The sequence below is a fragment of the Oncorhynchus nerka genome, linkage group LG11, assembly GCF_034236695.1.
Source record: "Oncorhynchus nerka isolate Pitt River linkage group LG11, Oner_Uvic_2.0, whole genome shotgun sequence".
NCBI classification, from domain to species: domain Eukaryota; kingdom Metazoa; phylum Chordata; class Actinopteri; order Salmoniformes; family Salmonidae; genus Oncorhynchus; species Oncorhynchus nerka.
The window spans coordinates 9,961,028-9,972,629 of NC_088406.1; the positions used below are offsets into that span (position 1 = coordinate 9,961,028).

Below are 11,602 nucleotides of genomic sequence, written 5' to 3' on the forward strand. Positions count from 1 at the left end.
CATTGGTTCAAGAGGTCTGCATTCTAACTGTATTATCATTGGTTCAAGAGGTCTGCATTCTAACTGTATTATCATTGGTTCAAGAGGTCTGCATTCTAACTGTATTATCATTGGTTCAAGAGGTCTGCATTTCCAAATGTATGATCATTGGTTCAAGAGGTCTGATTCTAAATGTATTATCATTGGTTCAAGAGGTCTGCATTCTAACTGTACTATCATTGGTTCAAGAGGTCTGCATTCTAACTGTATTATCATTGGTTCAAGAGGTCTGCATTCTAAATGTGTTATCATTGGTTCAAGAGGTCTGCATTCTAACTGTACTATCATTGGTTCAAGAGGTCTGCATTCTAACTGTATTATCATTGGTTCAAGAGGTCTGCATTCTAACTGTATTATCATTGGTTCAAGAGGTCTGCATTCTAACTGTATTATCATTGGTTCAAGAGGTCTGATTTCCAAATGTATGATCATTGGTTCAAGAGGTCTGCATTCTAACTGTACTATCATTGGTTCAAGAGGTCTGCATTCTAACTGTATTATCATTGGTTCAAGAGGTCTGCATTCTAACTGTATTATCATTGGTTCAAGAGGTCTGCATTCTAACTATGATCATTGGTTCAAGAGGTCTGCATTCTAACTGTACTATCATTGGTTCAAGAGGTCTGCATTCTAACTGTACTAGCATTGGTTCAAGAGGTCTGCATTCTAACTGTACTAGCATTGGTTCAAGAGGTCTGCATTCTTACTGTACTAGCATTGGTTCAAGAGGTCTGCATTCTAACTATGATCATTGGTTCAAGAGGTCTGCATTCTAACTGTATTATCATTGGTTCAAGAGGTCTGCATTCTAAATGTATTATCATTGGTTCAAGAGGTCTGCATTCTAACTGTATTATCATTGGTTCAAGAGGTCTGCATTCTAACTGTATTATCATTGGTTCAAGAGGTCTGCATTCTAACTGTACTATCATTGGTTCAAGAGGTCTGCATTCTAACTGTATTATCATTGGTTCAAGAGGTCTACATTCTAACTGTATTATCATTGGTTCAAGAGGTCTGCATTCTAACTGTATTATCATTGGTTCAAGAGGTCTGATTTCCAAATGTATGATCATTGGTTCAAGAGGTCTGCATTCTAACTGTGTGATCATTGGTTCAAGAGGTCTGCATTCTAACTGTGATCATTGGTTCAAGAGGTCTGCATTCTAACTGTATTATCATTGGTTCAAGAGGTCTGCATTCTAACTGTATTATCATTGGTTCAAGAGGTCTGCATTCTAACTGTATTATCATTGGTTCAAGAGGTCTGCATTCTAACTGTATTATCATTGGTTCAAGAGGTCTGCATTCTAACTGTGATCATTGGTTCAAGAGGTCTGCATTCTAACTGTACTATCATTGGTTCAAGAGGTCTGCATTCTAACTGTATTATCATTGGTTCAAGAGGTCTGCATTCTAACTGTATTATCATTGGTTCAAGAGGTCTGCATTCTAACTGTACTATCATTGGTTCAAGAGGTCTGCATTCTAACTGTATTATCATTGGTTCAAGAGGTCTGCATTCTAACTGTATTATCATTGGTTCAAGAGGTCTGCATTCTAACTGTATTATCATTGGTTCAAGAGGTCTGCATTCTAAATGTATTATCATTGGTTCAAGAGGTCTGTATTCTAAATGTATTATCATTGGTTCAAGAGGTCTGCATTCTAACTGTACTATCATTGGTTCAAGAGGTCTGCATTCTAACTGTATTATCATTGGTTCAAGAGGTCTGCATTCTAACTGTATTATCATTGGTTCAAGAGGTCTGCATTCTAAATGTATTATCATTGGTTCAAGAGGTCTGATTTCCAAATGTATGATCATTGGTTCAAGAGGTCTGCATTCTAACTGTATTATCATTGGTTCAAGAGGTCTGCATTCTAACTGTATTATCATTGGTTCAAGAGGTCTGTATTCTAACTGTACTATCATTGGTTCAAGAGGTCTGCATTCTAAATGTATGATCATTGGTTCAAGAGGTCTGATTTCCAAATGTATGATCATTGGTTCAAGAGGTCTGCATTCTAACTGTATTATCATTGGTTCAAGAGGTCTGCATTCTAACTGTGTTATCATTGCTTCAAGAGGTCTGCATTCTAGCTGTGTTATCATTGGTTCAAGAGGTCTGCATTCTAACTGTATTATCATTGGTTCAAGAGGTCTGTATTCTAACTGTACTATCATTGGTTCAAGAGGTCTGCATTCTAACTGTATTATCATTGGTTCAAGAGGTCTGTATTCTAACTGTATTATGATTGGGGGCAAACTACCTGCCCTCCAGGACACCTACACCACCCGATGTTACAGGAAGGCCATAAAGATCATCAAGGACATCAACCACCCGAACCACTGCCTGTTCACCCCGCTATCATCCAGAAGGCGAGGTCAGTACAGGTGCATCAAAGCTGGGACCGAGAGACTGAAAAACAGCTTCTATCTCAAGGCCATCAGACTGTTAAACAGCCACCACTAACATTGAGTGGCTGCTGCCAACACACTGACATTGACACTGACTCAACTCCAGCCACTTTAATAATGGGAATTGATGGGAAATTATGTAAATATATCACTAGCCACTTTAAACAATGCTACCTTATATAATGTTACTTACCCTACATTATTCATCTCATATGCATACGTATATACTGTACTCTATATCATCGACTGCATCCTTATGTAATACATGTATCACTAGCCACTTTAACTATGCCACTTTGTTTACTTTGTCTACATACTCATCTCATATGTATATACTGTACTCGATACCATCTACTGTATGCTGCCCTGTACCATCACTCATTCATATATCCTTATGTACATATTCTTTATCCCCTTACACTGTGTATAAGACAGTAGTTTTGGAATTGTTAGTTAGATTACTTGTTGGTTATTACTGCATTGTCGGAACTAGAAGCACAAGCATTTCGCTACACTCGCATTAACATCTACTAACCATGTGTATGTGACAAATAAATTTGATTTGATTTGATTTGATTTCAAGAGGTCTGCATTCTAACTGTATTATGATTGGTTCAAGAGGTCTGCATTCTAACTGTATTATCATTGGTTCAAGAGGTCTGCATTCTAACTGTATTATCATTGGTTCAAGAGGTCTGCATTCTAACTATGATCATTGGTTCAAGCCAGTGAGGTATATCATTAAGTTCAGGCACTGCTGCCTCTCGGATACATAGCAGCCCTCAACCCGAGGGACAGCGTGTTTACTTGTGCCATCCTGAAAGAGCCTCTCAGGGTGACAAAGACCCCATTCACCGGTAACCGGAGCTCGCACGCTGCCACATCAACTATTTGAGCAGGATGGTGTTTAAGCCTATCTGTTTGCGACCACATTAACAACACAGCTCAGGAAATGTCGGTAACACATGATTAAAGTCTGGTGGCGGATGTCCTAATCTCGCCTGACAGAGTAGAGACAAAGAGACTGTAGGCCGAACTTAAATGTTTTCCTGAGACTGGGCCGACTGGTTTTTTCCCCCTCATAGCGCAGGGAGGTAGCAGGTGTGAGGAAGGAGGACCTTAACTTTTGTCCTTGTCATCCTAGCCCAGGTGGAAGAGATCATTATTCTGAGTTCAACGGAGAGGAGAATGTGACAGGGCAGTGGACGTTAAGGTTCTAGAACTTCTGGAGTCAATGACAAAGGGTGCATGAGTAGTTAACGGATATAAGGACTGGAAGTTTCATGGAGCTAACTCAGTGGGCAACTCAGTGGATAACAGGGGGTCGTTCTACCTTTCACAGAGCCGGTAAGCGCCGCAGTCTGTGTCCCTGCAAAACATTTCCAGTGGCTGTTCTGAGAATATCATGCTCGTGGGTGTGTTTCACCGCTTTCGTCTGTGGACTATTTCTCCTCCTCGGAGTGTGTTTTCTCAATCTCTTTGACCCACGACTCCAACCCTTCCCTCTCACTGGAGTGGAGCCCAGAGATGTCACCCTTCTGTTGTGGACGCACCCCTTCGGCCGTTACCGCAGACTGCCGGACTGTGAGGCGCGCTTTGGGATCCGTGGGTGCGTACTGACCGACGACCGACGCATGTACCCTGGGGCTGACGCCATCATCATGCACCACCGTGAGATAGTGACCAACGCCACGGCGCTCCCGTCTGACCCACGACCCCGTGGCCAGAAGTGGATCTGGATGAATTTTGAGTCCCCGTCTCACACTCGTGGCCTGCGGCAGTTCGAGGGCTTGTTCAACCTCACCATGACCTACCGTGCAGATTCAGACATCTTCCTCCCCTACGGCTACCTGGTGACCCGCCTTCACCCTCACGCCAATGCCCCCCACACACGCCCCCGACGGCCCCACCTACTGGCCTGGGTCATCAGTAACTGGTCGGAGTCGCAGGCCCGCGTGGCGTATTACCGTCGGCTGGTTAACTACGTTGACGTGGATGTGTTCGGGGGCGCAGGCGTGCCACTGCCAGAGGACAGCACTGTGGTGCGCACGGTGAGGCGTTACCTGTTTTATCTGGCGTTGGAGAACTCCCAGCATCCCGACTACATCACAGAGAAGCTGTGGAACTCCTTACTGGCCGGGGCCGTTCCTGTAGTTCTCGGGCCGCCACGGGAAAACTACGAACGCTTCCTCCCCCATGATGCCTTCATTCATGTGGACGACTTCTCCTCTCCTCGCCTGCTCGCCCAATACCTGATGCTGCTGCACCGGAGCCCCACCCTCCTGCAGAGACACCTGGCTTGGAGGAGGAGCTACAGCGTGCACCTGACCGCTTTCTGGGCGGAGCATTACTGCACAGCATGTCGCGTCGTGCGGAATCACAGTCTCCGGACTGACACCATCACCAACCTTCAGCGCTGGTTTGAGTCCTGACCTCAGTGTGGAACCACAGACTCCGGACTGACACCATCACCAACCTTCAGCGCTGGTTTGAGTCCTGACCTCAGTGTGGAACCACAGACTCTGGACTGACACCATCACCAACCTTCAGCGCTGGTTTGAGTCCTGACCTCAGTGTGGAACCACAGACTCTGGACTGACACCATCACCAACCTTCAGCGCTGGTTTGAGTCCTGACCTCAGTGTGGAACCACAGACTCTGGACTGACACCATCACAAACCTTCAGCGCTGGTTTGAGTCCTGACCTCAGTGTGGAACCACAGACTCAGCGCTGGTTTGATTGACACCATCACAAACCTTCAGCGCTGGTTTGAATCCTGACCTCAGTGTGGAACCACAGAGTCCTGACCCAGTGTGGACAGACGACACCATCACCAACCTTCAGCGCTGGTTTGAGTCCTGACCTCAGTGTGGAACCACAGACTCCGGACTGACACCATCACCAACCTTCAGCGCTGGTTTGAGTCCTGACCTCAGTGTGGAACCACAGACTCCGGACTGACACCATCACCAACCTTCAGCGCTGGTTTGAGTCCTGACCTCAGTGTGGAACCACAGACTCCGGACCGACACCATCACCAACCTTCAGCGCTGGTTTGAGTCCTGACCTCAGTGTGGAACCACAGACTCCGGACCGACACCATCACCAACCTTCAGCGCTGGTTTGAGTGACCCTGAACCACAGACTCTGACCTTCAGCGCTGGTTTGAGTCCTGACCAGTGTTCCACCATCACCAACCTTGCTGGTTTGAATACTATGGAACCACAGATGAGCTGGTTTGGTGACAGATACCTTCAATATGTGGTGAATACTATGAACATGATTGGTCAGATATCTAGCCACAACCCAGTCTGTAGCAGGGAATCTATAGGAACTATCTTCAACACCATTCAGTAAACAGAAAGAAACACTTCATATTTATTGAACATTATTGAACTGTGATTCACTTGTCTGTTATTCTTGTTGTTGTTATTAGTCAGGGTTCAGTAGTGTTGTGAAGTGTGATTCAATTGTCTGTTATTCTTGTTGTTGTTATTAGTCAGGGTTCAGTAGTGTTGTGAAGTGTGATTCACTTGTCTGTAATTCTTGTTGTTGTTATTAGTCAGGGTTCAGTAGTGTTGTGAAGTGTGATTCACTTGTCTGTAATTCTTGTTGTTGTTATTAGTCAGGGTTCAGTAGTGTTGTGAAGTGTGATTCACTTGTCTGTTATTCTTGTTGTTGTTATTAGTCAGGGTTCAGTAGTGTTGTGAAGTGAGTTAGACTGTATAAGAAACATAGATATTGCTCTCATCAGCGTGTTGTGTGGATTGTTAAGACGGGCTGCTTATGGAGGCCTTAAACAACCTTAGACTTAAGGACGGGATAGTGGGATGGGTTCAGCATCATGGCCATGTTAACCCCAGTAGCCTTGATACTGCCCAGACATTACCAGGTGACCAGCTGCTACTTATCCCACACCACTAGACATGGGCAATGTCAACCCCAGGATAAACCACAACACCAACCCCCGGGGCTCCTGTTCCACCTCCAAAGAAGATACCTGTGATGCACGCACGCACGCACACACACACACACACACGCACGCACGCACACACACACACGCACACACACACACACACACACACACACACACACACACACACACACACACACACACACACACACACACACACACACACACACACACACACACACACACACACACACACACACACACACACACACACACACACACACACACACACACACACACACATACACATACACATACACACACACACACAGAGCTCCCTCCACCTCTATGATCCCTCTCATATAAATTGTACAGGCTATATTTACATCAAATGCCCATGTCTTTCTTACCTTACTTGTCTGATTGGTTGTTTCAGTCCAAGGTGTTTCACACTTTTCCATGTTTTTTTTGTCCCACTACATGTGAACATTCTAATGTATGTTTGCAATTGCAACAAATTAAACTTGAACTTGACCTGCTTATTAAGCAAGTTTTGCCTCCAAAGTAGTCACTCTTACATAGTCACTCTTACATAGTCACTCTTACATAGTCACTCTTACATAGTCACTCTTACATAGTCACTCTTACATAGTCACTCTTACATAGTCACTCTTACATAGTGCCACGCATAATCACAATTGGTGTCGCTTTGTCTTCAAACATAGACCGAACCCATTGTTGGTCTTTATTTAAAGGTCTATCCCATTGTTGGACTTTATTTAAAGGCCTATCCCATTGTTGGTCTTTATTTAAAGGTCTATCCCATTGCTGGTCTTTATTTAAAGGCCTATCCCATTGCTGGACTTTATTTAAAGGCCTATCCCATTGCTGGTCTTTATTTAAAGGTCTATCCTTTGTTGGTCTTTATTTAAAGGCCTATCCCTTGTTGGTCTTTATTTAAAGGCCTATCCCATTGCTGGACTTTATTTAAAGGCCTATAAATTGCTGGTCTTTTTTAAAGGCCTATCCCATTGCTGGACTTTATTTAAAGGCCTATCCCATTGCTGGACTTTATTTAAAGGCCTATCCCATTGCTGGTCTTTATTTAAAGGTCTATCCTTTGTTGGTCTTTATATATACGTGACCTACTTGTTGTGTGTATGTACTGACAAGTCTGTGGAACTGATAGATTCACACACATGCTACATGTTAATGTATTTAAATGTATGTAAATTGTAAAGTATTTTGCCTGTAATGTCTTTTTTAAATAAAAATAACAAATGTGTCGGACCCCAGTAAGACTAGCTGTCACCATTGGCTAATGAGGATCCTGATAAATAAAATCAAAGGCACATTCCATGTTGGCATTTATTTAAAGGCCTATCCCTTGTTGGTATTTATTTAAAGGCCTATCCCTTGTTGGTATTTATTTAAAGGCCTATCCCTTGTTGGTATTTATTTAAAGGCCTATCCCTTGTTGGTATTTATTTAAAGGCCTATCCCTTGTTGGTATTTATTTAAAGGCCTATCCCTTGTTGGTATTTATTTAAAGGCCTATCCCTTGTTGGTATTTATTTAAAGGCCTATCACTTGTTGGTATTTATTTAAAGGCCTATCCCTTGTTGGTCTTTATTTAAAGGCCTATCCCATTGCTGGTCTTTATTTAAAGGCCTATCCCATTGCTGGTCTTTATTTAAAGGCCTATCCCTTGTTGGTATTTATTTAAAGGCCTATCCCTTGTTGGTATTTATTTAAAGGCCTATCCCTTGTTGGCATTTATTTAAAGGTCTATCCCTTGTTGGTATTTATTTAAAGGCCTATCCCATTGCTGGTCTTTATTTAAAGGCCTATCCCATTGCTGGTCTTTATTTAAAGGCCTATCCCATTGCTGGTCTTTATTTAAAGGCCTATGTTTGGTCTGCAGTTGAGTGAGGCTAGTTCCTGCTGTGTCCCATGGTCTGGACTGTACATCTCTGGCTCTGGTGGTCCATTGTGTGTGGATACGTCTCTTAACTTCTGAACATGTCTTATGTTTCTTAAGGAGGCAGGAAGAAGCAGGAAGAAGCAGGAAGCCAGCTTCAATGTGTTCAGCATGTTTCAGCAGAGACATAGTGAAAAACAGTGTGAGAGAGGGTCTACTGTGTGTGTGTGTGTGTGTGTGTGTGTGTGTGTGTGTGTGTGTGTGTGTGTGTGTGTGTGTGTGTGTGTGTGTGTGTGTGTGGTGTGTCACTAAAATAACTTGAGACTTGACTTGAAGCCTCAAGAGCCGGGACTCGACTTTGACTTGAGACCGATGACTTGAAATTGTGTGGGCAGGTTTTGTTATGTCACTCATTTTGTGGTACAGAGGCCACGTGGATGACTCTACACGCAGCCAGAGACAGTAGCCGCAGCATCGCCCTTGCAACAGACTGGCTAGTGAAACGCACACTCGGCACTCTGAATCAGCAAACTGTCAATCAACACAGGTCACGTGAGCTAGCGAACAGATGACTGAGTTGCTGTACAGCTACGGGATCGGGTGAAGTGAAAACTTCAAATTGTAGGGAGACAAGATTTTCACAATAAATAAATATGCAGCTCCAAAACAATTTGGTGATCAAGAATATTACTTTGCAAGCTCACCAGCAATGGGTCAACAATTGCTAGCATAGGCCTACTGGTCTTTTGTTATGTAACAATTGCTAGCATAGGCCTACTGGTCTTTTGTTATGTAACAATTGCTAGCATAGGCCTACTGGTCTTTTGTTATGTAACAATTGCTAGCATAGGCCTACTGGTCTTTTGTTATGTAACATAACTGGTCTTTGTTTGTAACTAGCATAGGCCTACTGGTCTTTTGTTATATAACAATTGCTAGCATAGGCCTACTGGTCTTTTGTTATGTAACAATTGCTAGCATAGGCCTACTGGTCTTTTGTTATGTAACAATTGCTAGCATAGGTCTACTGGTCTTTTGTTATGTAATGTTATGCTAATGATACTTAGCTTCCATTTGTAATTTGTTGTTTAAGGTAATTATTACTGTGGCGAAGACGCACCATAGACGCAGCTCTTCACCTGAGCTCTCCAAGCTCCCGTCAGTGGAGAGGACTTGATACAGTATGTTTGTTCTTGCTTTCACACATTTAAATGCATAGTGCATATGTGGTAAATCTATATTCCATCTAATACTACAATCGTCGTTAGCGTGACAAGTGCCTGTATTATCCAGGCCTACCTGTTTGAGCTCCTGTTAGACAGAGTCCATTTGGTTTCTCAAGGGGAGGCTGTACAGTCTTGCCCTCTACCTGTGTCCATTAAGATAGGCCAGGTTAAGCCTGATACAGAGGTTATTTGTTTTGGGCTATTGTCCGTGTATTTCAGTGTGAATTTGGTAAATAATTCTTGTATATTTTGATAATGTGGTGTTTTCATTAGACCTGTAAATAAATCTGCACTCTGAGCAGGCCAACCTGCCTTGCCTTCTGCTGATGTCATGCCCTTAGGACTGCTACAAGGGGAGGCTGTACAGTCTTGCCCTCTACCTGTGTCCATTAAGATAGGTCAGGTTCTGCTGATGTCATGCCCTTAGGACTGCTACAAGGGGAGGCTGTACAGTCTTGCCCTCTACCTGTGTCCATTAAGATAGGCCAGGTTCTGCTGATGTCATGCCCTTAGGACTGCTACAAGGGGAGGCTGTACAGTCTTGCCCTCTACCTGTGTCCATTAAGATAGGCCAGGTTCTGCTGATGTCATGCCCTTAGGACTGCTACAAGGGGCCTATTTTATAATTACATAGGATAATCTAAATATGTCATAGATAAAATAATAACAAGGGGTGTCTGGGAGCCTCAATAAATAGACAAAGATTTGTAGTTGAACAAGTCCTTGCATGTATAGATGTTGTTTTACCTGACTTGAACACTTGTGACTTGACTCAACATTACTTGCTCTTAGAATGCACGATTTGGGACTTGATTCGAGTCTTGACCGGTTCTACTTGGGACTCGACACGGACCTTGTGACTTGAGACTTGCTTGTGACTCGAATAATAGTGACTTGGTCCCACCTCTGTCGCTTGATCCTCTGACTGGATGGTATACCAGTCTTTTCTCACTGCTCATTTCAGCCACCTCTGTCGCTTGATCCTCTGACTGGATGGTATACCAGCCTTTTCTCACTGCTCATTTCACTAGTGTTTTCTTGCGATAGGGCCAAGCCCTGCTGACGCCCATGGCTAAAACCTGTACACAGTAATCTCATTCTAGTAGCAGCAGATGTTTATCTTTAACCATCAGCAGAGTGGAGGGTGGAAAGTCTCTCTTCCACTGTACATCAAGAGATCCTCAAGGCTCCGTTTTAGGACCACTATTTTCAATAAATCATTTACCTCTTGGTGATGTCATTCTGAAACATAATGTTAACTTTCACTGCTATGCGGACGACACACAGCTGTACATTTCGATGAAACATGGTGAAGCCCCAAAATTGCCCTCCCTAGAAGCCTGTGTTTCAGACATAAGGAAGTGGATGGCGGCAATTTATTTTACTTTTAAACTCGGACAAAACAAAAAATGATATTTCTAGGTCCCAAGAAACAAAGAGATCTTCTGTTGGATCTGACAATTAATCTTGATGGTTGTACAGTTGTCTCAAATAAAACTGTGAAGGACCTCGGCGTTACTCCGGACACTGATCTCTCTTTTGACAAACCTTTCTGTCTAAAAATGATGCAGAAAAATGTATCCATGCTTTTGTCACTTCGTGATTAGACTACTGCAATGCTCTACTTTCCGGCTACCCGGATAAAGCACTAAATAAACTGCAGTTAGTGCTAAATACGGCTGCTAGAATCTTGACTAGAACCAAAAAATGTGATCATATTACTCCAGTGCTAGCCTCTCTACACTGGCTTCCTGTCAAGGCAAGGGCTGATTTCAAGGTTTTTACTGCTAACCTACAAATCATTACATGGGCTTGCTCCTACCTATCTTTCCAATTTGGTCCTGCCGTACATACCTACACATACGCTATGGTCACAAGACGCAGGTCTCCTTATTGTCCCTAGAATTTCTAAGTAAACCGCTGGAGGCAGGGCCTTCTCCTATAGAGCTCAATTTTTATGGAATGGTCTGCCTACCCATGTGAGAGACTCAGACCTACTTCAGTAGGTCCCATGATTGAGTGTAGTCTGGCCCAGGAGTGTGAAGGTGAACGGAAAGGTACTGGAGCGATGAACCACCCT

At 43.5% G+C, this 11,602-nt stretch overlaps 1 protein-coding gene across 1 annotated transcript; it reads left to right on the plus strand.

Moving 5' to 3' along the window:
- Positions 1-3,369: 3,369 nt before the first annotated feature.
- LOC115125460 (alpha-(1,3)-fucosyltransferase 4-like) lies at positions 3,370-5,157 on the plus strand. The gene has a single exon (XM_029654972.2). The coding sequence runs from the start codon at positions 3,745-3,747 to the stop codon at positions 4,891-4,893; it is 1,149 nt and encodes a 382-aa protein (XP_029510832.1). The 5' UTR covers positions 3,370-3,744; the 3' UTR covers positions 4,894-5,157.
- The last annotated feature ends 6,445 nt before the right edge of the window (positions 5,158-11,602 follow it).